At 42.3% G+C, this 27,397-nt stretch overlaps 1 protein-coding gene and 1 long non-coding RNA gene across 2 annotated transcripts; one reads left to right on the forward strand and one right to left on the reverse strand.

Moving 5' to 3' along the window:
- Positions 1-1,853: 1,853 nt before the first annotated feature.
- Positions 1,854-27,212, reverse strand: LOC134337610 (uncharacterized). The gene is made up of 4 exons (XM_063032772.1): positions 26,875-27,212; positions 9,263-9,464; positions 6,905-6,965; positions 1,854-4,483 (listed from the first exon to the last, which is right to left on the reverse strand). The coding sequence occupies exons 1-4, from the start codon at positions 27,105-27,107 to the stop codon at positions 4,113-4,115; spliced, it is 867 nt and encodes a 288-aa protein (XP_062888842.1). The 5' UTR covers positions 27,108-27,212; the 3' UTR covers positions 1,854-4,112.
- Positions 5,931-11,115, forward strand: LOC134337611 (uncharacterized). Its single transcript, XR_010016029.1, has 4 exons — positions 5,931-6,465; positions 7,851-8,053; positions 9,659-9,775; positions 10,244-11,115. It is a non-coding gene; the product is annotated as an uncharacterized LOC134337611 (long non-coding RNA).
- Positions 27,213-27,397: the final 185 nt, after the last annotated feature.

Raw genomic sequence — 27,397 nt, forward strand, 5'->3', positions numbered from 1 at the left:
GGAACCCATTCAAAGAAAAACGTCAAAACACCATGAGGAAAAGAACAAATTGCACAAATGGCGAAAAACAAGCGAACAACATGTAGAATATCAACACCAAACCTGGAGTGTTTATCTTAGTTCAGTTCAGCATCACGTCACTAGTCCACTGCTGGCTGCAGAGCCAGTTTTCACCGAAGCACCCCAGTCCACATCAACCGCTCCAATAAACCACTCAGAAACAGCAAAAAAAGTATCCAGAATCCACAAAAACACATGCAAAGTCCCCCAAAACAAGTCCATGAACATTAGCTCACTATTTCATTATTTTACTTTTTGTATGATTTTTATTTTTTTAATATTTCTTATTGTAACTTATGGTATTTTTTATATATTCGCTGTATTACTGCCACAGAACAACAACCTTCATGACATATGTCAATGATAATAAGCCTGATTCGGATTCTGATTCACTTGGACTTTGTCTTCCTAAATTCTGACCAGGTTTCTATTTACTGATATTTAAAATTAGGATATTGTGCGACGTTTACAAATCATTTTCATCATAAAGTGTTGTGTCAATGGCGTGAGCAATCCTAGTCTTAACCATGATTGTTCTTGGCAAATTTTTCTACAGAAGCCATTTGCCATTGCCTTCTTCTGGGCAGTGTCTCTACAAGATGGGTGACCCCAGCCATTATCAATACTCTTCAGTGATTGTGTGCCTGGTGTTAGTGGTCGCATAACCAGGACTTGTGATGTACACCAGCTGCTAATGCTCCCATGGCTTCACGTGACCCTGATCGAGGGGCTAAGCAGGTTCTACACCTTGCCCAAGGGTGACCTGCAGGCTAGCAGAGGAAGGAGCATCTTACACCTACTTTGGTAGAGACGTATCTCCACCCCATTTTCAAATAACTGATTTTAAAAGCCCAGCAAAGTTACCAGTCTGGCACCATCAAAGTTCTGAATATTCCAGATAATTGGAGTTTTACTGCAGCTGTATATTTATCTGTGCACTTGATTGATATTTGAAATGATTTCACTCCTGTGAGACTAAACTAACCTCATCGTTATCTCTGAGGCCTGACGTGCCCATTCTGTCAGAAATCTCAAAGCAGGTAATCATGCTATAATTGACAGAACCTTGGGAAGACCGGATTGAGGAGGCGTTTGAGCATAAGAAAGCCAAAAACCGGGAGTTGGTAGAGCAGTGCCAGAGGCAGGTGTGGAGCGCACGATGAGAGCCTATAGAGGTGGGATGTAGAGGTTTTGCTGGCTGCTTGTTCGCAGAATCTACTCTCTCCTTGGCATTATGGGGGCGGCAAAGAAAAGAGCCACCGGGACTCTCACAGAGGCTACTGAGCAAGCCTCCAGATGGCTGTGGATCAAGAGTGTGACCCATGGATCAATGCTGCTGGGATACAAGCCAGGACCTGATCAGCCCTAGCTGGGTCACCTGGTGTAAGTGTCTGAGGTTGAAATACCAGAAACCCCCGATGACCCCAAGCTACATCACTGATGATGTGTCCCAGCGCATCCTAGGATGTATCTCAGCATCATGATAAGTATACAAACTACATGAAAATACAACAAACCTTGAAATCAACACCATAGCGTCATTAATTAAAAGACCTAATTGCAATAATTGCTGTCAACAAATAATTATATAAACCTCAGTGAATAATCTTTTTAGTGATGTATTTCCCCTCAGCAATTTTAGAGATAGATAATCTTTAGGGAAATTGGAATAATCTATCCTAAAAGGTATATTTTCTTAAGACTTAACATTGAATGATTAATGTAATTTCAGAATTTATTTGAAGTTATAACTTAAAATGAACTGGACATCAACTTAAGATAGAATGTTCATCCACAATTATTTAATGAAACACAATTAAATAATATTTCTCTACCAGCAATATGCATAATATCTCCATTTAACAATTTGTTTGCATGTAATAATCATATACATTTACATTTTAACAGAAAGCTACAGTAGAAGATAATTGCCTTATGTACAAATTTGTAAAGCCATTATGAATTTGGAAAGTTATATCTTTGGAACAATGACATTAAATGATAGTTTATACAAAGTTTTTGATGAAACGAGGGACAGAAACTGTGTCCTCCAACGTGAGCTAACAAATATTTAAGCACTTTATAGCACACTTTGCCAGCCGATGGTGTAGTGGCATCTGCACCAGACTTCAAGGTGAATGCTCCGGGGTTCAAATCCAGCTGGCTCCTCGCACACTTCCCATTCGTGCTGGGTTGAGCGTCAAGCTAGCAACTCGGCCTCATAAAAAACAGACAAATGCTAAAGGGACAGCCAGGTTGTCATCCGATGCGCCACAAGGCTCGGAGGGGAACAACAACTGCAACGTTATAGTATATTCTGTTAATCATTGCTTATACAGTAATGACACATGGTTGAATAAGGGAATCATTGATTTGTCTCGTGCTTCCAGAATTTGCGGTTTTGTTCTAGATTTCCAGCATCTAATTTTATGCTCAAAGCATTAACCATAATTTGTTTTGGTAAACCAATTATTTAATATTGGACAATGTTGGAATCCGAGATTATTTCAGAAGTCAACAATGAGGCATAAAACTCATTGCTCATGATCATTTATTAAGCACTAAGGAAACAAGGGAATTGGATAAGGAGAGTAACGAGAGCAGGGAGCAGGCGATAATGAAGAAAGAGTACAAAGGGATGAGAGATTGAGCCCATGTGCTCTGCCCTTTTAGACCAGATTGCTACTTCCATTGAACTTCCATAGATAACAGACATTCCATTCAAATTTGTACATAAGAGTTAACCAATCAGATAACCCCAATTCAAATAAAGCGATATTTGCAACTGCTACCACCAGAGCACACACTGAACAATTACATGTATAATAGGTAACTATATAAAATACAAGTCAGCATAGAAATTCAAACTACAAAGAGTAACAATTATGTAGTAACAATCAAACAATAATTAGTACAATCTTGTCTACTTTTTAGATTGTGACTGAGTATGACTATAGATTCAGGTCTTTAATGCTTTTAATAGTTGGATTCCAAGTGAGCTGTTGAAACATTAGCTTCCAGGGAGATGAGCTAATATAAGTATAATTATTCTTGTGGATTAAAGTCTCCACAGTATTATTTTTCTATTTGCATAATTTGGCTTTTGCTCATTGGTTGTTTGTCAGTCTTTGTTTATAATTTTCCATGAATTCTACTGCATTTATTTTACTGTCAATTCCTGCAAGACAATTAATCTCAAGGTGGCCACTTTATTAGGTACACCTCATTAATGCAAATATCAAATCAGCCAATCATGTGACAGCAACTCATTGCATAAAAGCATCCAAAAATGGTCAAGAGGTTCAGTTGTTTTTCAGACCAAACATCAGAAAGGGGAAGAAATGACTTTGATAGTGGAGTAATTGTTGGTGACAGATGGGGTGTTTGAGTATCTCAGAGACTGCTATAACCTCCTTGTATTTTCACACACAACAGTTTCTAGAATTTACAAAAAAAATGATGTGAGAAACAAAAAAAAACACCCAGTGAGCAGCAGTTTTGTGGACAAAAACACCTTGTTAGTAAGAGAGTCGGAGGAGAATGGCCAGACTGGTTCAAGCTGACAGGAAGGTGACAGTAACTCAAATAACCACGCATTACAACAGTGGCGTGCAGAAGAGCATCTCTGAACACACATGTCGAACCTTGATGTGGATGGGTTACAGCAGCAAAAGGCCACACTGGGTTCCACTCCTGTGACCACTTTAAAGGAATCCCGTACCTAACAAAGTGCCAGTGAGTGAGTGCACAGCAAATTTTATAATAAATTTGATTCTGACTTTAGAAAGCTAATTAATTAATTTATTATCTAATAGTAATTTTTAGAACACAGATCCTAGTGTTTCAATTTCATTTGGGATTAGTTGCTATGTTTATATTGGAACAATTACTGACATGATATTTATTAATTCTCTAGCATAGCCTTTCCACAAATACTGTATTTTTTTGTGATTAGCTGGACTGAATGAGAACTAAATGAATTTCTTTCCTTATCTTTATTTATGCCACAGGTCTGTACTGATTGCTTCTCCTCTATATTCAGTATAAGCCCATTACAAATGCCACACTTTCTTCATATACGCTTCTTTAAAACTGTAATCACTGACATAGTACCCAACATCTGGATGACTCTTTAAGCTACAAGCAATGGTAGTTGTTTTAAAGTATTCTAGAAACTGATGAGTTATGTTCCGTATTTTAATAATCGTATCTTCTAATGCAGGCAGCACACCACTGATGTATTGTACCCAGTCTGGAAGGCTTATCCGCCACCATTCATAGTTTGGATCAGGTAGGACCGTTGTGTTTGATTCCAACACATGGACAGAGTTTTTATATAATTCCTCCGAGAGCTCCATCACATCCTTGCAGAACATTTCCAAGCAGACCAGCGATTCTGGAAACACACAGAATAACGATTGTTCTAAGGGGGCAAAAAAAGAGAAATGGTTTAGTTTTGGTAAAGTACAGAAGTTGTAGGGTAGTTTCAAGATTCCCTGTTGAAGCGCAGTGGAAACTCCTATGTCAAGCCATCATGAACAAACATTCTCATTATGTTCTCTCTTTTAGTAACAGAGTCATGGAGCACTTCAGCACAGGAACAGGCCCTTCAGCCCTTCTAGTTCATGCCGAACTTTTATCCTGCCTAGCCATATCGACCCACACTTGGACCACAGCCCTCAGTCTATGAACTGCTCTTAAATGTCAAAATCAAACTCGCATCCATCACTTCCACTGACATCTCATTCTGCACTCGCACCACCCTTCTGAGTGAAGAAGTTCCCCCTACATATTTCACCTTTCAACCTTAACCTATGGCCTCTCATTCTTGTCTCATCCAACGTCAGGGGAAAAAGCCTGCTTGTATTTACCCTGCTTATACCCCTCACAGGGATCATGGCAGAATTACTAAAGCAACTCACCTTTTCTGTCCTATTCCTAGCTGTGCTTATTGCCCCAAACCAATCATGAATATATACATATATATATTAATTCTTGTAAGATTGTGGCACATTTGGACACAGCGGCCTCTTGGGTAACATTTTCTTTGTTAAATGTCTTTTTTTACGATCGCAAGACGATGCTAGACTCAAAGAACTTCGGGTGTGCAAGTCTACCCAATCAGTGAGCTGCTGATTGGCAGTGGAGCTGGACTTGGTGCAGACAGTGTTGTTGACTGCTACAGGAAGGCATGAAAGTTGGTGTGTGAATGAGGCATGCAGTGTAACTGCGGGTGACTGTCTTGGACTTTTCCTGCAATTGCAAGACCCTGTTGTATATTGATAAAGTAAGATGCTGCAGTCCAGAGGAATATGCCTGAAGTGGAGTAGTGTGGCATCCATGCTCGGTTGTAGGCTGGCCTCTCCCTTCCCGGGGCGCCCTCCGCTGTTTGATCAGTGCAATGACAGGTTGGATTGTGTGTGTCTGCGCACTGCCGGGAACTGTACCATCAATTTGCGGGACATGTCACTCAGGCACTTGGGCGATACATATTTATGTGTGTGTGTCATCGTGCTCCTTTGCTAGCTATTTTAAATGTGCCGCGTATGCTTTGCACCTTGACCCAGGAGGGATACTGTTTCATTTGGCTGTAATCATATGTGGTTGAATGATATAGATATAGAGTGCCTAAGGCTTCTGCACAGTACTGTAGTAATTTTATGTATTGCTCTGTACTGCTGCCACAAGAAAAAACAAATTTCATGACATATGTGAGCGATGATAAACCTGAGACTGATATGGGTCTCTATTGTGGACCGAGAGTGGGAAGGGGGCAGGAGGAGGGGAATCACCTGGGGAAAAGAGGGAGAGAGAGGGGAGGGAGTGGGAAGCACCAGAGAGACATTCTGTAATAATCAATAAACCAATTGTTTGGATTCAAATGACCTTGCCTTGTTTCTCAGGGCTGGGGGTGTCTGCACCCCGCCACCTCCCGGCCCTGGCACTCCTTCTCTGCCACCTGTCCCACAGTCCTCCCACACTGCTCCACCCTCGCCACTCCCGCCAGATTTACAAACTCGATCTCCGCTCCACATTGACAAATATAGTACTGTGCACCCTAGCTATACACGTGCCTAAAATTACAGCGCAGTACTGAAAATCTTAAATACTAAGCTCATATCATGAAACAATTGGCATGTTCCAGTCTCTCAGGACCACAGAAGGCAAAAAGTTACATCCAACACTAAGCATCATTTTCATTGATAAAGTGTACAACCCTTCAGACTCTCAGCTAATGAACTGTCTTGCATTGAGAGCCAGGACCCTCCTACAAGCAACAATCTTCATGAGGAATGAATCCAAACAAAAGGAAGTCTGCAATCAGTTAAGGAAAGAGTTCGGCAACCGATGGTTTTCTCGTGAATGTCGTGCCCCTGATGCTCTGTGCCTGTGACGTTGCTGCAAGTAAGCTTTTAATTGCACCCATGCATTTGTGTACTTGTGCATGTGATTATAATGTTGACTCTGAATTTGACTAGATTAGCTTGACTGGGAATACACAAGGTCAGTGTCATGTTATGTGAAGACACAAGTCACGGTGTGTCGTTGTACTGGCTGGCTTGCTAACTTTAACACCCAAGTCACCTCAGAGGAAGAGCATGCGATCTTTCCTGTGACTTTTTGCAGCCCCTGGCGCCTTTCACTGCAAGATCATAAGAGAAAGGAGCAGAATCAGGTCATTTGTCCCCTGAAGTTTCCACCGCCATTTCATCAAGGCAGATCCATTTTCCCTTCATGATTACAGTTAGGGGAGTCCTTTCGATTTAACATCATTCCAATATCTCCATAGTTTGGAGAAAGAAATGAGAATTACCACAGAGCAAAATGAGACGAGTGAACATACCGGTATTAGAAATACAGCTACCAACAGTCCGGCTTTCTTTGTTATGCATATGTATCAATTCCTGTCATAAAATACAGAAAGAGAATTGCAAATTATTTCGTCTAAGGATAAAATATTAACTACTTAAACAAACAAAGAATAGAAATTTAATTTCCCAGACAGCAGGAGCGCAGAGAATACGTAGGAAACAGTTGAAGACAAATTGTTTAATGTATTTAGGCAGTAATTAGATATCATTGTTAGGAATGGAAGGAGAAAGTAATGTGGGGAAAAAGCTAGAAATGAATACCAAATTTGGAGAATCAGTCCTGACCATATTGTAGAATATGTTAGATGGATTGAATGGCCTGCCCCTGAGTCTGTTATTTAAGTTTATTCCACTTTTGATTTTTTTTGTTGTTTTATCTGGTTTCTGGGTGGGGGGGGAAGAACAAAGTATTCAGCAGGTCGTTAGGCATTCGTTGGGGCAGTGCAGTAGCATGATGTTAATGTAATGCTATTACAGCACTGGTGATACAGATTCAATTCTACTGCTGTCTGTAAAGAGTTTGTACGTTCTGCCCATGACTATGTGGATTTCCAGCTTCCTTCCACATTCCAAAAATGTACAGGTTGCTAGGTTAATTGTTCACATGGGTATAATCGGACCTGTAGGGCCGGAGTGGCATTGCAGGAGCCATGCGTCTGTTCTCCGTCTGCACTGTATTCTGTGTTGTGGGCTTATTATGGTAACTAGTCACATGGGTGGGGGTGTGGTAAAGCAAAGGGAACAAGTTATATATTCGTGCTTTGTTCCGGGCAGTTTGAATTTGGGGACCACAGGGTGTCATATCTTTTGTTGAACGCTTAATTTATGCTTAATTACGCCCAAGTTGCATTGTTTCAGGATTGTATGTTTTGCTACTTGCTAATAAAGGATTGAATACATTTCTTACGTAAACAACAGGAATTCTGCAGATGCTGGAAATTCAAGCAACATACATCAAAGTTGCTGGTGAACGCAGCAGGCCAAGCAGCATCTATAGGAAGAGGCGTTTACATTTCTTTGACTTTGTGGACATTATTATTAGATTTATTGGAAGCTGTGTCATACATCCGGTGCTAGGTTGACAGAGGCGGCCACTGGTTTGTTAGAATTGGCCACTACAGGTATGTTACCATGTTTTGTCTCTAAGTAAACATTTAATATAGGAAACGCTGTTGATCTAGCATGCTTGGCACTTTGGTTGTCCTGGACTGGCAAATATTCCAGAATTTTGGATTTTTTTTATGGTTACACCAACATGCCATGAATTTCATCTTTGAAAAGATATTGCACAGCGAAATTGCAGTGAACCCAGCACGTTCAAAGTGGACATGGAGAGCAGAATAAGAGATTGGAAAGGGAATGTAGGAACCTGGCTGCCGATGAGTGGATCGGGACTGGAACTGTTAAGTCATAGAGAGTCCGCAGGGAGCATGGGACCCTGCGAAGTGGATTGAGAGACCAGGAAATGGAGCCCAGTGAGTTGCAATTGCGAACACCATCTGGGGTGCAAATGCCAGTCCGCCAGGATTTCCAAATGGCCGGAGAGTGGATTATTGAGACTTCACTGTAATCCCACAGTGGGCTCAGAATCAGGCTTATTACCACCGACAAATGCCATGATATTTATTGTTTTGCAGCAGCAGTACAATGCAAGGCAAAAAATACAGTCCTAGCACATACATATAGCTACATTGCCTGAGACTTTTGGTCAGTACTATAGCAATTTTATATATTACACTGTACTACTGCCACAAAAAACCCCCAAATTTCATGACTTATGTGAGTGATTATAAACCTGCTTCTGATATGGGTCTCTATTGTGGACTGAGAGTGGGACGGGGGCCAGGAGAGAGTAATTATGGTTGGGAAAAGGGGGAGGGAGAGGGGAGGGAGTAGGAAGCACCAGAGAGATATTCTGTAATGATTAGTAAACCGATTATTTGGAATCAAATGACTTTGCCTGGTGCCTCGGGGCTGGGTGTGTCTGCACCTGTGCCACCCCCCCCCCCACCCTGCTCCTGGCACTCCTCCTCTGCCACCTGTCCCACACCCCTCCCATGGCGGTAAGTCCTCACCACTCCCAACATCCTTTGCTGCCGCCAGCTTTACAGACTTGCTCTCTGCTCCGCATTGGCAAATGCAGAACTGTGCAAATGTTTTAGCTATATACGTGTACCTAAGACTTTTCACAGTACTGTATTCTATAAATTATATTATGAAATATATATAGAAAATAAGTAGTGCAAAAATAGTGAGGCAGTATTAATGGATTCATCTTTATGTTGTGAACACACTCATTCTAATGAAGTCTGCCAGTGTTGCGTGCTTACCTCGGTGGTGACTGCTGCATGTCGCAGCGTCCGGTTTTGTAAGTATATAAATTCAGAGATAAACTTCACATGCTGTTGCTCAATAGAATTCAGTTCTATTACAGAAACACCTTTTCGATGGAGATCGTATACTTTTCCACTCCAGTTTCGTCGAAGGGAGGTGATACTATTGGTAGCTTCTGCGGACTCTGTTCCATTCCACCTACAGGGAACGCCAGAAAATGGTTCCCAATTTCAGAAACATTGTAACTCACAGCAGATTCTTTAACTAAGTTATCAAAAGGACAATTAATCGTTTTTATATATCACATTCGCTGCTATCATCTCCTCGAAACTAATCATTAAGCTCCAAGACCTTGGCCTCAATACCTCCTTGTGCAATTGGATCTCTTGCAGACCCCCAGTCAGTTCAGATTGGCAACTTTTCCTCCGGGGTCTCCATCAGTACGGGTGCACCACAGGGCTGTGTGCTCAGCCCCCCTCCCTACTTGCTTTATACTTACGACTGTGAGGGTAAGTACAACTCCAATGCCATATTTAAGTTTGCTGACGATACTGCCAAATCAATCGCAGTGACAAAATAGCATAATACAGGAGGGAGATTGAAAATCTGGCTGAGTGGTGCCATAACAACAACCTCTTACTTAATGTCAACAAGACCAAGGAGCTGATTAAATGGCTAAGGGGGCATAGTTTTAAGGAGCTTGTAAGTAGGAATAAGGGGGATGTTAGAGGCAAGTTTTTCACATGGAGAGTGGTGGCGTGGAACGCACTGCCAGCAATGTTGGTAGAGGCAGATACAATAGGGTCTTTTAAGAGACTCTTAGTTAGGTACATGGAGCTGAAAAAATAGAGTGCTATGCGGTAGGGAGATTCTAGGCAGCTTCTAGAGTAGGTTACATGTCGGCACAACTTTGTGGGCCGAAGGGCCTGTAATGTGCTGTAGATTTCAATGTTCTATGTTCTGATTATTGACTTCAGGAGGAAGAAACTAGAGGACCATGAGCCAGTCATCATCAGAGAATCGGAGGTGGAGATGGTTAGCAACTTTAAATTCCTCGGTGTTATTATTTCAGAGGACCTGTCCTGGGCCCAGCACATTAATGCAATTTAGAATAAAGCACAGCAGTGCCCCTACTCCTTGGGGGTTTGTGAAGATTTGGCATGACGTCTAAAACTTTGACAAACTTCTATAAATGTGTAATGGAGAGTATATTGACTGGTTGCATTACGGCCTGGAATGGAAACACCAATGCCCTTGAATGAAAAATCCTACAAAAATTATTGCATATGGCTCAGTCCATCACAGGTAAACCCCTCCTCGCAATTGAGCACATCTACATGAAGCGATGTCACAGGAAAGCAGTTTCCATCATCAGAGACCTCCGCCCTTGAGGACATGCTCCCTTCTCACTGCTGCCATCAGGAAGAAGATACAGGAGCCTCAGAACTCACACCACCGGGTTCAGGAACAGTTATTATCCCTCAACCATCAGACTCTTGAACCAAAGGGGATAACTTCACTCAACTTCACTCGCCCCATCATTGAAATGTTCCCACGACCTATAGACTCATTTTCAAGGACTCTTCATCACATGTTCTCAATATTTATTGCTTAGTTATATATTATTCTTATTCCCTTCTTTTTGTATTTGCACAGTTTATTTTCTTTTGTACTCCGGCTGAACACCCAAGTTGGGTGTTCATTTATTCTGTTATGGATATTATTTTATAGAATTATTGAGTATGCCCACAAGAAGATGTGTACATGGTGACATATATGATCTCTCAAATATGATCTCGGGGTTGTACATGGTGACATATATGTACTTTGATAATAAATTTAATTTGAACTCAGAACACTAGACCGTGACTCTACAGTGACATTGCACAAATATAGAGACATGAAAGATGGCAGAAGCAAAGAATCTGAAGCAACAAAACCATCTGTCAGGAAATGCAGAGGAGCTTCGACCCAAAAGCTGAACAGTGGAACCGATTCAGTGGTGAGTGATAACTTTAATAATAGACCACAAAATAACAAGTCACAAGGGGCCACAAAACAAGAGAGAACAGAAACTAAACACAACAGGCAACCCAGGAAACTTTAGGCAGGGAGAGTGAAAGCAAGAGGCAACTGGTTGAGGCCGACTGGTTTGTTGAGTGAAGAAGGATGGTGGATGAGAACTTGGGTTAAGTAGGCTGCAGGTGAGTGAACAAGGACTGCGGATGAGAATGGGGTTAAATAGGCTGCAGGTGAGCGAACAAGTAGTGTGGATGAGAACTGGGGTTTAAATAGGCTGCAGGTGAGCGAACAAGTAGTGTGGATGAGAATGGGGTTAAATAGGCTGCAGGTGAGCGAACAAGTAGTGTGGATGAGAACTGGGGTTAAATAGGCTGCAGGTGAGCGAACAAGTAGTGTGGATGAGAACTGGGGTTTAAATAGGCTGCAGGTGAATGAACAAGAACTGTTAACCAATTTCCCCCGGGATCAATAAAGTATGACTATGACTATGACTATGATAAGAAAAGTTAAAGTTAAAGTCTGTCCAGAGCCTGACTGTGGACGAGAACTGGGGTTAAATAGGCTGCAGGTGATGAGTTGGAAACAGGTGGCAGGTGATTCTTGTTAGCTGGGTGTAGACCGGGAAGTGCCTGCCTGTGCAGGCCTGACTCACTCTGCTGGAAGAACTCAGCAACCTGAGAAGCATCTGTGGGAGGAAAGGAATTGTCGACAGGGACAAGGTTTCTGTCACGGTGTGCACTGACAGATGACCGAACCTAGGTGCAAAGGAATGACAGACTCCCATGTAGGGACAGAAGCAAGAGTTTATTCACAGCAATTCGAACAGAACATCAGTGGTCTGAACGAGTGACACCTCAAGATGTATCATACTCAAAACACAAGGACCCCATATTAAGCACTAATTAGGAGTCCCTCTTAAATAATCACATTACACAGAAAACGTGAGCTAATTTAAATAAACTTGACAGGATTGAACAGAGAGCACAAGGGCCTTAGGACTCTAGATAAGACAAGAATGAACAAATACAGGTGCACAGGCCCGTGGGATTCATGACAGGTTTCAACCCAAAACATCAACAGTTTCTTTCCTCCCACAAATGCTGATTGGCCCATTGAATTCCATGAGCAAACGGTGTGTTGCTTCTAGAAATTCCAGTTGGTTAAGTCCAGAAAACCTACCTTTTATGAGAGGCACAGACAGAGTAGACAGACAATATCTTTTTGCCCCAAGGGTTGAAATGTCTAATACCAGAAGTTTTATGGTGAGAGGGGGTAGTTAGAAAGGAGATGAGGAGCAAGTTGTTTTTTAAAAAAACAGAGTGAGAGGTGACTGGAAAGTACTACCTGAGGTGGTGGTAGACACAGAAACATTGGAGACTTTTAAGAAACGTTTACATAGACAGAACGAGGGGTCACAGTTTGAGGATAAAGGGGAAGCCTTTTAGGACTGAGATTAGGAAAAACTTCTTCACACAGAGAGTGGTGAATCTGTGGAATTCTCTGCCTCAGGAAACAGTTGAGGCCAGTTCATTGGCTATATTTAAGAGGGAGTTAGATATGGCCCTTGTGGCTAAAGGGATCAGGGGGTATGGAGGGAAGGCTGGTGCAGGGTTCTGAGTTGGATGATCAGCCATGATCATAATAAATGGCGGTGCAGGCTCGAAGGACTGAATGGCCTACTCCTGCACCTATTTTCTATGTTTCTATGACACATAAATGTGAGAAAATTGGAAGGATATGGACATTGTTTAGGTAGAACAGATTAGTTTGGTTAGCTATGATTACTAGTTTAATTGGTTTAGCACAACAGTGTGGGATGAGGGCCTATTTCTGTGCTGTACTGCTCTATATTCAATGCAGAAAAGCTACCTGTTCTTACATCAAACAAGGAAGGTCCTTCCTTTCTAGAGTTGCTAATTAGTCTGCCTCACATATCATTCAACATTTATTTTGTTTCCGATTTGAAGAGAATCAGCTGCTACTGACAGGAAGATTAACGGGGAGCTCAGAGGTGTTGCTTATTATCATATTTACTTTGCACGTTTGCTTGTTGGCTTGGCTAAAGATGTGAATTTACTCCTGGTCCCATGATGTTTCTCTGAAGATGAACTGATCCGCCATCTCTATAGAAACAAGATCTGTAAGTAAGCTGCACATTTCACACATCGCCAAAAAGTCATTGCTATGGTTCTGAAGTTAAACAGTTGTCACTGTGGTTCTGAAGTTACAAAGTAAAATTGTAGTAAATGTAGTTCTGAAATGAGTTTAGTTCCCTATTTCAGATCCTTAAACAGGCTTCTTAATTAAGAATGACAGGATTTGAAACGAACCATGTAACATGAATTTGTTATAACCTAATTTTCCCTGTTCAAGTTTTCTGAACGGGGAAAATGAGTTATACCAGATTAACTACATGGCAAATACTTAGTAAGTTCATACAATATAGAAGTCATTCAAGAAGATGCCATTAATACAGACATGACAGAAATCTTTATGAACTACACCATCTTCCATTGTGTTCAGAAACAATTGAATTTATTGTCACTGACATATGTTGTGAAAATTGTTATTTTGTGGCTGCAGTTCAGTACATAAAAATTACAGGAAATTACAGACATAAATCAATGGGCAAAAGACAAATAACGAGGAAATGTTTATTGATTTTTGGATGATTCAAAATCTGAGGGTGGAGGGAAAGATGCTGTTCTTAAATCATTGAATGTGGGTCTTCAGATTCCTGGACCTCCTCTCTGATGGCAGTAAGGAGAAGAAATCATGTCCCGGATGGTGAGGATCTTTAATGATGGATGCTTCCTTCTTGAGGCAGTGCCTCTTGAAGATGTCCTTGTGGTATTACAGCAAAAAAAGTTTTATTAGATGTTGTTACATTCCTACAAGGCTGCCTATTTCTATTGGGAGTTTGCAGAGATTCAGCATGGCATCAGTACAAACTTCTATAGATGTGTAGTGGAGAGTATATTGACTGGCTGCACCACAGCCTGGTATGGAAACTCCAATGCCCTTGGATGGAGACACCTATAAAAAGAAGTTGATACATCCCAGGTAACGACCTCCCCACATCTAAATGAAACACTGTTGCAGGAAAGCAGCCTCCATCATCAGGGACCTCCACCACCCAGCACATGCTCTCTTCTTGCTGCTGACATCAGGAAGAAGGTTCAGGAGCCTCAGGACTCAAATCACCAAGTTCAATAACAGTTATCAACCCCTCAACCATCAGGTTCTTGAACCAAAGGGGATAACGTCACTCAGCTTCACTTGTCCCATCATTGAAATGTTCCAACAACCAATGGACTCTCTTTCAAGTGCTCTTCATCTCATGTATTGATATTTATTGCTTATATGTTTATTATTATTTCCTTATTTGCACTGTTTATTGTCTTCTGAACTCTGGCTGAACGCCCAAGTTGGGTTGTCTTTCATTTATTCGATAATGGTTATTATCCGTAGATTTATTGAGTACACCAGCGAGAAAACGAATCTCAGGGTTGTATATGGTGACGTATATGTACATTGATAATAAATGTACTTTGAACTTTGAAACTTTGATATTTTAAAATGTGATTTTGTAATATTCAAAGATATGACAACTTTAAAAAAGAATAGGAATTCTATCCTTTTAAGAACACAGTGAAATATAGACTCATGAAATCATTATAATAACAGCATAGAACATAGAAAGAGCAGTGAGAAAATTTACAAAGAAGTTGCCGGAACCTGAGGACCTGAGTTACAGGGAAAGGTTGAATACATTAGGGCTTTATTCTATGAGGGGGGATTTGATAGAAATAGACAAAATTATGAGGGATATAGACAGGGTAAATACAAGCAGGCTTTTTTCCCACAGAGATGAGAAGTAGTGTTCATGGGTTAAGTGTCAAAGGTGAAATATTTAAGAGGAAACTGAGGGGGGAACCTCTTCACTCAGGTTGTGGAACAAGATTCCAGCAAAAGTGGTGAATGCTGGTTGGATTGCAATATTGAATAAATGTTTGGATAAATACATGGGGGGAGGGGTATGGTTTGAGTGAGGGTAGATGGGACTAGGCATAATTGATGGGCTGAAGGGCCAGTTTATCTGCTGTAATGCTCTACGACTCTTATGAGAACGGTACACCACAGGAACAAGCTCTTTCACTCATGACGTCTGTGCCGAACTCAGCATCAAACTATATCTCTTCCATCCACACATGAACCATATCCCTTCAGTCCCTGGATATCCATGTGTCTATCTAAATGTCTCTTAAATACCATGAATACAAGACATTCTGCAGATGCAGGAAATCTTGAACACACACAAACACACAAAATGCTGGAAGAATTCAGCAGGTTGGGCAGCATCTATGGAGGGGAATAAACAGTCGGCGCTTTGGATCAAGACTCTTCACCAAGGTCGGAAACGTCCAGCATTTTGTGTATGTTGTTAAATACCACCATCAGACTTGCTTCCATCATTACCTCTGGCAGCCTGATCCAAACACATAGCTCTCGCTATATAAAACTTGCCCCCCCCCTCCACATCTCTTATAAGATTGATTCAAACATTCCAGGTAGAATGTTTTTAAGACAAACTGCGAAAGACTTAAGTGAAAATATTAAATAAAGAATGCTTAAGAGATTTGTGCAAATTGAGGCAAAACCATCCATCTCACAATCTCTTTGACCCACTACCATCAGAACAGGACTGCCAGACTGGGTAACAGCTTCTTCCCTCAGGCTGTGAGACTAATGAAAACCCTGCCACCACTGAGATCTCATCACGAGGACAGTGAGCTGTTTACTGTATTGTTGAGTGTTTATTGTTGATCTATGCTGCACACTACATGAATTTGAATTATATTAGTTAACTTACAGCATTGATGGTAGTATGTTGATCTATGTGCTGGGTTTGATATATGTATTGCGGGTGCACCGTGGTCCAGAGGAATGTTGTTTCATTTGGTTGTACGGTACTGTGCAGAAGTCTCAGGCACATATCGATAGCTAGGGTAATAATTTTATGCATTGCACTGTACTGCTGCCACGAAAAAAACTCATGACGTTTGTGAGTGATGATAAACTTGATTCTGATATGGGTCTCTATTGTGGACTGAGAGTGGGAAGTGGGTAGGGAGAGGGGAGGGAGCGGGAAGCAACAGAGGGACGTTCTGTGATGATCGATAAACCAACTGTTTGGAATCAAATGACCTTGCCTGGTGTCTCAGGGCTGGGTGTGCTCGCACCCGCGCCACCCCCACCCGGCACTCCTTCTCTGCCACCTGTCCCACACCCCTACCCACAGCAACCCACCCTCACCATTCCCAACATCTCAGCTCCTGCCAGGTTTACAAACTTCCTCTCCACTCCACATTGTCAAATACAGTACTGTGCCAAAGTCTTAGGCACCCTAGCTATATATATGTGCCTAAGACTTTTGCACAGTACAGTACAAATGTACAGTCAGATGAAAATAAACTTGAACTTGAAAAATGATAGTTCTGCTAAGACTGTTGATCTATGAACATTAATTTCACCAATATATATTCAGTGGTTTGTACTGTAGTGAAACACGATTCCAACCATAAAGAGAAAACTGCAGCAATGATAGACTGAGCTAACAGCTAAAAAAGATGGAAGTCATCCAGGTAGAGGTGATTATACAAGCTGTCTGCAAAGCTGATATTACAAAGCATGATTTGTATCTAGGCCATTGCCTGGGGGATGCAGGATCAGCCTGAATAGGTAAAAGAGATAATCCATTCTACCTAGTGGCCACTTAGATACTGGAGTGGAACCCAGTGTGGTCTCCTGCTGCTATAGTCCATCCAGTTCAAAGTTCAACATGTGTGTTCAGAGATGCTCTTCTGCACACCACTGGGGTAATATCTGAGTTACTGCCAGTTTGAACCAGTCTGGCCATTCTCTTCTGAACTCTCTCATTAACAAGGTGTTTTCATCCACAGAATTGTCTGTAAGGGATTTGTACATTCTCTCCGTGACCTCATGAGTTTCCTCCGAGTGCTCCAATTTCTTCCTACAGTCCAGAGACGTACTAGTTGGTAGCAGTCATTGCAAGCAGTCCCACGAATGGGCTAGGGTTAAATCCGGGGTTTCTGGGTGGTGCAGTTTGAAGGGTCGGGGGTGCTGGATTTGAGTAAGTAAGTAAACTGCTGCTCACCGGATGTTTTATTGTTTTTCACACCAATCTCTGTAAACTGTAGAGATTGTTGCATGTGAAAATCCCAGGCAATCACCAGTTTCCGAGATACTCAAATTACCCTGTCTGCCACCAACGATCATTCCACGGTCAAAGTCATCTAGATCACATTTCGTCCCCCATCTGATGTTTGGTCGGAACAACAAATGAATTTTTTGACCATGTCTGCACATTGAGCCTTGAAGTGGATGGGCTGCAACAGAAGACCCATTGACAGGAAGTACCCAATACAGTGACCACTGAGTGTACGTTTATAAAAATTCAGAGCCTCTAAACAGTATTCACCCCCTTGGAAGTTTTCATGTTTTATTGTTTTACAACCTTGAATCACAATTGATTTAATTTGTATTTTTTTTGACACCGATCGACAGAAAAGACTTTCGTGTCAAAGTGAAAACAAATTTCTACAAATTGGTTTAAATTTATTACAATTATTGAATACAAAATAATTGATTGCATAATTACTCTCCCCCTGCACCTTTGGCAGCAATTACAGTCTTGAGTCTATGTGGAAATGTGTCTATCAGACTTGCACATCTGGACTCTGCAAATTTTCCCCATTCTTCTTTACAAAACCGCTCAAGATGGGGAGTGTGAGTGAACAGCACAGTTTAAGTCCAGTTTCAAATTCTCAATTGGATTGACGTCTGGACTCTGAGTTGGCCACTCCAGGACATTAATTTTGTTGTTTTTTTAGCCATTCCTGTCTAACTTGGGCTTTATGCTTGGGGTCATTGTCTTGTTGGAAAACAAATCTTCTCCCAAGTCGCAGTTCTCTTGCAGACCGCATCAGGTTTTCCTCCAGGATTTCCTTGTATTTTGCTGCATTCATTTTAGCCTCTACCTTCACAAGCCTTCCCAGGGCCTGCTGCAGTAAAGCATCCCCACAGCATGATGCAGCCACCACCATGCTTCACAATAGGGATGGTGTGTTTTTGATGATGTGCGGTGTTTGGCTTATGCCAAACATAGTCTTTAGTCTGATGGTTTCACCAGACCATAGCACCTTCTTCCAGCAGACTGGCAAACTCTAGCTCAGATTTCATGTGAGTTTTTTTTCAACGGTGGCTTCCTCTTTGCTACTCTCCCATAAAGCTGTGACTGGTGAAGCACCCGGGCAACAGTTGTATGCACAGTCTCTCCCATCTCAGGCACTGAAGCTTGTAACTCCTCCAGAGTTGTCATAGGTCTCTTGGTGGCCTCCCTCACTAGTCCCCTTCTTGCACGGTCACTCAGTTTTTGAGGACAGCCTGCTCTAGGCAGATTTACAGCTGCGCCATCTTCTTTTCATTTCTTGATGATTGACTTAACTGTATGCCAAGGGATATTCAGTGTCTTGGAAATTTTCTTGTATCCATCTCCTGATTTGTGCTTTTCAAAAACCTTTTCACAGAGTTGCATGGAGTGTTCTTTTGTCTTCATGGTGTAGTTTTTGCCAGGATACTGACTCACCAGCAGCTGGACCTTCCAGATACAGGTGTATTTCTACTACAATCAATTGAAACACCGTGACTGCACACAGGTCTCCAAAAACAGATCTCCATTTAACTAATTATGTGACTTCTCAAACCAATTGCCTGCACCAGTGATGATTTGGTGTGTCACACTAAAGGGGGTGAATACTTGTACAATCAATTATTCTGTGTTTTATATCTGTAATTAAACCAGAACACTTTGTAGAGATCGGTTTTCACTATGACATGAAAGAGTCTTTTTGTGTTCACCTGTATCAAAAAAGCCAAATTAAATCCATTGTGATTCAATGTTGTAAAATAATAAAACATGAAAACTTCTGGGGGGGGGGAATTAATTTTTATGGGCACTGTATACTTATAGGGCGTTATAGTCTGCTAAAGTATTTTTCAGTTTGTCAAAGCTAAATTAATTAAATTTCAAATGATTTTCAGACTAGTATTCCTTCTGAATGCTGACCCACTGATTTTGGGAACAATCCATATATTTAAGTATAGGTATATTTTAATGTACAGGTATTTTTAAAGAGTACTGGATATATTTATGGGTATGTTCATTATACACTACAATTCTGAAACTACTCTATGAGTTAATATTGCAGACTGTGAATAGCACAAGCTTATGTAACAGAGAGAATTTTCAAACACAGAAACACAATTAAAACAGTACAACACAAGTGGTAGTTTTCCCTTTCTTCCAAGGTCTTAAAATACACCGCTGTAAAATTATTGATAACCAGAATCAGATTTATTTTCGCTGACATACCTATAGTACGTCATGAAATTTGTTGTTTTGTGGAGGCAGTACAGTGCAAGGGACCTGCCTGTCCTAGCATGCAAATTCAGCTCCAGCAAACTGGGCGGATGAGATCTACGTGTGATACTGTAACGCTCCATGGAGAGCAAAGGGCATGACGGGCATTCACTGCAAACCCAGTCTGTGATGCTTGATTGTCCCTCTGGAGCTGGACTTCTGAGGTCAAGAGAGTGGAACTGCCCCAGTGCAGTGGCTTTTCCACGTGAAAACAATCCTGCACAGGTTTCCTGTTATGGTCAGATATGACGGACAGCCACCACCCACAGTTCAAGATGTAATTAATTACTATAATTTACCATAAATAAGCAAATTGTGCAAAAGAGGAAAAGTGAGGTGGTGTTCATGGGTTCATGGGCCATTCAGAAATCTGATGGCGGGGGAGAAGAAACTGTTCCTAAAACATTAAGTGTCTGTCTTCGGGCTCTCCTTTGATGGTGGTAATGATGATATGATGATTATGAAGACATGTAGTCCTCTTTTATTGTTATTTAGTAATGCATGCATTAAGAAATTTTACATTATTTCCTCCAGTGTGATATCACAAAACACAGGACAGACCAAGACTGAAAAAACTGACAAAACCACATAATTATAACATATAGTTACAACAGTGCAACAATACCATAACTTGATGAAGAAGTCCATGAGCACAGTAAAGTTCAAAGTCTCTCAAACGTCCCACATCTCATGCAGATGGGAGAAGGAAGAAAAACTCTCCCTGCCATGCCGACCACAATCCGACTCTGAGTCATCGGAAAACTTCGAGCTCTGATCAGCTCTCCGACACCGAGTACTGAGCGCCATCTCTGTCCGAACGATTCGACCACCTTCTCGGTTGCCAAAAGCAGGCAAGGCCGGGGATTTTGAGGCCTACCCTCCGAAAGATTCCCGACCATACAGTAACGACTGCAGCAAACAGGCGTTTCAGAAATTTCTCCAGAAGTTCCTCTGTGCTTTCAAGTCCATTCTCCATCAATAACTCCTTCCCAATGGTAGGGATGAGAAGAGGGCATGTTTGATAACTGTAAAGCTTGTCAGATAAAATGTTTTAACATTGGAGGGATGAGATGAGATTACAATAGTACAGTGTTTGGAGTACCCAATTCTTCCTCAGAGAGCAGGACTATGTCTTTAGGAACACAGGCTTGTATTATTCCTGGGAATTTATCCAAGTAAAAAAATCATTTACTTGTCTGTAGGTGGGTATGAAGCACCTCGCCAGGTGCTCGGTTGGACAGGTGCAAGACACTCTCATGATGAGTAAGCAGAATATAATATGGTTGGGTTGAGTCCAATCTTGACAAATTACTTCAAACATTTCATCATCGTACAAGGAGACGTTGTCAATGCGCTATTAATTGTGGTGGGTCCTCCGAATGCTTGACTCTGTATACTTTCAATCAGCTGATTGGTCGTCATTATGGAGATTCGATCAGCTGATTGATAAGTATACAAAGGCCATGCACTTGAAGGACACACTGCAACATGGAGACTTGGACATACGGGTTTGCACTCTACTTTGTGGTGCCTAGTTTGCAGGATATTCTGGCACCTAAGGCAGGGCTGGTTAAGTCGTGTAGGGTGGCAGTTTATTCTGACTGGCCCGGCTACTGTGATTATTTAAAGTGGACTCCCAATTAGCTCTTATCACAGGGTCCTTGTGCTTCGAGAATGATTCATCTCACAGCGCTGCTCCATCCGTCTGTTGGAATTCCTATGAATAAACTCTTGTTTCTGTCTCTATGTGGGAGTCTGTTCCTCCGCACCTGCGTTCAGTTATCTGATTTCTCCCTGACGTCTCATTTCAGTTGGAATACCCACATTAGAATCAGATGGGTATATAATCTGACCATTTTGTAAACCTTTGTCAAATCTCCCCTCGGTCAAAGACTCAGCAGAAAACACAGCCCCTTAAGACACAAAAAGCCATTGACTGAAATTCCCAAACAACATACAAGTTCTGTAATTAAATCCTGATGACTGATGTCCACATTTCTACAGAAGATTGGGTTATGTGATATATTAAGTATTTAAACCCATTTGATTATCTATGCTCCATCTGGACATTCAGTGCACTGCTTTCAAAGGATGACAGATGTTCTGGTGTCCTGAAATTTATTGTTTAGCAGCAGCAGTACCGTGAAGTATATAACATATGCTATAAACTATAGTAAGAAACACCAGCTCCATAGCAAAGAAAGCCCAACAGCGTCTCTACTTTCTGCGAAGGCTGAGAAAAGTCCATTTCCCACCCCCCATCCTCACCACATTCTACAGAGGATGTATCGAGAGCATCCTGAGCAGCTGCATCACTGCCTGGTTCGGAAATTGCACCATCTCAGATCCCAAGACCCTGCAGTGGATAGTGAGGCTAGCTGAGAAGATCATCGGGGTCTCTCTTCCCGCCATTACAGACATTTACACAACACACTGCATCCACAAAGCAAACAGCATTATGAAGGACCCCACGCACCCCTCATACAAACTCTTCTCCCTCCTGCCATCTGGCAAAAGGCACAAAAGCCTTCAGGCTCTCACGACCAGACTATGTAATGGTTTCTTCCCCTAGGCCATCAGACTCCTCAATACCCAGAACCTGGACTGACACCAACCTACTGCCCTCTACTGTGCCTATTGTCTTGTTTATTATTTATTGTAATGCCTGCACTGTTTTGTGCTCTTTACGCAGTCCTGGGTAGGTCTGTAGTCCAGTGTCGTTCTTGTGTTGTTTTACATAGTTCAGTGTAGTTTTTGTATTGTTTCATGTAGCACCATGGTCCTGAAAAACGTTGTCTCATTTTTACTGTGTACTGTACCAGCAGTTATGATCGAAATGACAATAAAAAGTGACTTGACTTGACTTGAAATATATATATTTAATACCATCACATTATATATATACTATATGCTTAATATGTCACACATAGTGTGTTGAATACACACACACACACACCACACACACATGGTTTTGTGGCCCATTCAGAAATCTGATGGTGGAGGGGAAGAAGCTGTTCCCAAAACCTTCATTCTGTGTCTTCAGACTCCTGCACCTCCTTCCTGTTTGTAACAATGGGAAGAGGGCATGTCCTGGGTGTTGGGGGAGGTGTCCTTAACACTGGATGCAGCCTTTTTAAGGCATCACCTTTTGAAGATGGTCTGTCATGGATTATGCTCGATGGAATACCCAACTGGAATGAATTTACAGAATTATAGGGAGGGGCTAGAGCAATGAAACCAGCTGGACTGATCGTAATCAGAGCCATTATAGACTTGACAGTCCGAATAGCTTCCTCCTGCATCACGACCTTGCTGCAAGAAGGCATCAAGTGTGTTGCTAAAAGATTTACATCTATTAAACTAAAGAAACACCTTCCATCAATCTTTAGTCTCATTTGCAGGGGGACGACAATTCTGAAGTAAAAACAGGAAACACTGGGCATAGATGTGAAACAAAAGCATAGCGAGCTTAATATACACTTAGTGGCCACTATTACACCTGCTCGTTAATGCAAATATCTAATCAGCCAATCATGTGGCAGCAACTTAATGCATAAAAGCATGCAGACATGGTCAAGAGGTTCATTTGTTCAGACCAAATATCAGAATGGGGAAGAAATGTGATCTAAGTGACTTTGACCATAAAGTGATTGTTGGTGCCAGACAGGGTGGTATGAGTATCACAGAATCTGGGATTTTCACTGACAACAGTCTAGAGTTTGCAGAGAATGGTGCGAAAAAGCACATCCAGTGAGTGGCAGTTCAGTGGGAGAAAATGCCTTGTTAATGAGAGAGGTCAGAGAAGAATGGCCAGACTGGTTCAAACCAACAGGAAGGTGACAGTAACTCAAATTACCACACGTTAATGGTGTGCAGGAGAGCATCTCTGAATGCACAGCAAGTCGAACTTTGAAGTGGATGGGTGTCAGCAGCATAAGACCACGCACGTACACTCAGTGTACGTAGTCTTTCAATATTTCTTTATGATTTAAAAGGCCATTGAGCCCACCAGGTCCATACCAGTTTACAGAGGAAATCCCCAATTCCCCCACTGTTTAAAGCAGCCGCCATAATTAAAGACCCCACCCAACCTGGATTTCCTCTCTTCTCTGCCCTCCCATTGGGCAGAAGATATCAAAATACAGAAAGAGCCGCCATTCTCAAGCGCAACTTCTATTCGGGTCCCCTAGTACAGGGGTTCCCAACCTTTTTTTTATGCCATTGACCCCCGAACATTAACCGAGCGGTACGAACAGTTCCGTGCTGTGCTGCGCGGAGAAGATAACATCATTTATTTTTAAAAGACAACTGAAGTGGTGCTACGCACCGCGCACGAATATAACACAAGGTTGGTCAAAAAAAAATTCCCGGGTGACTTGAGGTGTTGGAATGAGTCAAATTCATCCACGAAAATGAAAACGCGCGCCTGCATTAGTCAGCGCCGAAATGTGAATGATGTTATTGATAGTTTGAGATTCAGGCGCTACCTCAGATCCAGCAGGTTCGAGGAACTTCCTGGCACTGACCTGCATCCATAGTCAATGGGTGCTGCCAAAGGGTCTCGGCCCGAAACTCCGACTGAACTTTTTTTTCCAGATTCTGCCTGGCCTGCTGAGTTCCTCCAGCATTTTGTGCCTGTTGCTTGGATTTCCAGCGCCTGCAGATTTTCTCTCATCCATATTCAATGGGATTGGGTTGGAAACTCTCTAATCCCAACTGTATCCCATGGAAAACACCAACTAAAACATCGACAGTCACCAGATCTTAACTACGGATGATAAACTGAGGGGCAATGTGATTCTTATCGAAGCCCGAGAGCGGAAAACGAACCGATGTTCAACCTCATCACTCCGTGTCTGTCAGGGATTTACAGCCCTCTTTTATGCCAAGGAACCATATCATCAACCGAGGGATTCGTTAACCTCAGGTTGGGAGCCCCTGAGTCGCCCAAGATCTCCCCCCCCCCGCCCCCAGCCGATCCCCTCTGCTCGCGTTTGACCCTTCTCCCTCTCTTTTCACTAAGACCATCGGCTGGGAGACGCAGGAGCCTTGGGTCTCAGATCACCAGGTTCAGGAGTAGTTGTTACCCTACAACCATCAGGCTCCTGGACGGGCGTGGATGCTTTCCCTCGTCTCGGTGCCGAACCCTCTCCACAACCTGTGCAGACTCACTTTCAGGACTCTTCCTTTGTCATGTATGATTTTTTAATGGTTCTATTGTATTTCTTTATTTTCCTGCCAACGCCTGCAAGAAAATGAAATCTCAAGGTTGTATCTGTTTAGCCCCCCTCCCCCGATTGTGGTCCCATGAAGCCATGGGAGCAGGTAGTGGATGGTCATTTGAGCAGTTGGTGCATGTCACAAGTCCTGGTTATGTGACCACTGATGCCAGGCAGACAATCTCTGAAGTATTGATAATGGCTGGGGTCACCAGTCGGTAAAGACGCTTCCCAGAAGAAGGCAAGGGCAAACCATTTCTGCCAAAAAAAATTGCCAAGGACAATCATAGTCGTGAGACCATGATCGTCCACGTCATACGACACGGCAGATAATAATAAGACCATAAAGACCTTAAGATATAGGAGCAGAAGTAGGCCATTCGGTCCATCGAGTCCGCTCCGCCATTCAGTCATGGGCTGATCCAATTCTACCAGTCATCCCCACTCCCCTGCCTTCTCCCCGTACCCTTTGATGCCCTGGCTAATCAAGAACCTATCTATCACTGCCTTAAATACACCCAATGACTTGACCTCCACAGCTGCTCGTGGCAACAAATTCCACAGATTTATCACCCTCTGTCTAAAGTAATTTCTCCGCAGGTGATGATAACTTAGATAATAAATTTACTTTGAATGTAATTTAGCAGGCCATTCTATCTTTATGTAAGTAAAACGTGTAAATGTCAGACAATTACTTAGACTAAGATATTATAAACAGCTGCATTCATGACGAAGCATCAAATGCGATGGATCAAAACTCTAGTTAGCAGCGGATAACTAGGTCACTTCTTGCATAGATTATCAAGCCTACTGTATCTGGTCTGACCCCAGAGAATTTGCAACATAGACACGCGTTCTCCAATTAGCACGCCTCTGTGCAGTGCACTAATTTATTATCGGAAGGTTTAATTTAATAACTTTCTTGGGGACTTATAAATGTCAACCCCATCAGATATACCAGCACAAATCGTTAATATTGAGGCGACCAAGTTCATGAAGGCGTAGAGAAGCCAATTCCAGTACTTATAAGTCTCCTCGAATCTGCGGTCAGGTACGAACCACAGGCTGCAGTGGGATAATTCAGCTCTGGAAAACCTAATACTTTTTGGAGACGTTGCGGTGAACGGATGTTTGACTCTGTGGTACTGATTTGCCGCCCACTAACGCATCAGTACCCAGAGAAATGGGTTGATTTACATCCCAACCTAACCCAGATATTGTTCTCGTTTAATTTTATTTCTGATTAAAAAGCATCCTCAATGTATATACACCCAGTGTCCACTTTATTAGCTACAGAAATGTATCCAGTAAGGTGACCACAGGAGTGGAACCCTGTTCCCATTCACTTCAAGTTTTGACACGCCGTGCATTCAGAGATGCTCTTCTGCACACCGGGTGTAACGTGAGGTTATCTGAGTTTGTTTCCTTCCTGTCAGCCTGAACCGGCCTGGCCATTCTCCCCTGACCTCTCTCATTAACAAGGCGTTTTCACATACAGAACGGCCGCCGAACGGATGTGTTTTTTTTTTGTTTTTCGCACCACTCTCTGTTAACTCTAGAAACTCACTGTAAAATCCCTAGAGATCAGCAGTTTCTGAGATACTCAAATCACCCCGCTTGGCACCGACGATCGAAGTCACTTAGATCATATTTCTTCCCCATCCTGACATTTGGTCTGAACAACTAATGAACCCCTCGACCAGGTCTGCATGCACCGAGCTGCTGCCACGTAACTGGCTGATAAAATATTTGCATTAACGACCAGGTGTACAGGTGTGTTTAGTAAAGTGGCCACGGAGTGTATATAGTGTGCGTTTTACAAATGTACATCCCGGTCAACAACGAGCAACGCCGTGAGCTCTACCTTCGATGCAGATTGACTATGTCGTTGAGAGCGTCGGCCCATTTCCACCGGTAATACAGCAAAAGGATGTTGGACGGACGTTTGATCCACAGCTTGGAGGCGCTCCCGATAGACCTGAGCAAAATTATAGCATCCCTCCTGGCTGAATTCAGCAAGGCTTCGTGACTTTTGATCAGATCCACCGACCAGAGCGACGGGAATCGGTTACTGGGAGTTTCACACGGGCTCAACATTCCTGGATGGAATCATTGGGCGGAAATCGAGGGGCTGAGGCGTTGCTATCATATTGTTCGGCTTCTGCACACAGTTATTTCAACCAATTTTCCTGACGTCACGGTGATGGAGTTGCTGTGAAATGATTTCAAACTCAACCCCCGTCAAGTTATAAATATAGAAACCGTATCATAGCAACACGCGGCTTGCTGGCATATGTAGGGCAGGTCTCTGGAAAGTCGTTCAGTACCAGATTGTGGCGGATTACAGGACCTCTTTTACTAAAGACGGGCAGAAATATGAGATAACT

The sequence above is a fragment of the Mobula hypostoma genome, chromosome 24, assembly GCF_963921235.1.
Source record: "Mobula hypostoma chromosome 24, sMobHyp1.1, whole genome shotgun sequence".
Classification (NCBI taxonomy): domain Eukaryota; kingdom Metazoa; phylum Chordata; class Chondrichthyes; order Myliobatiformes; family Myliobatidae; genus Mobula; species Mobula hypostoma.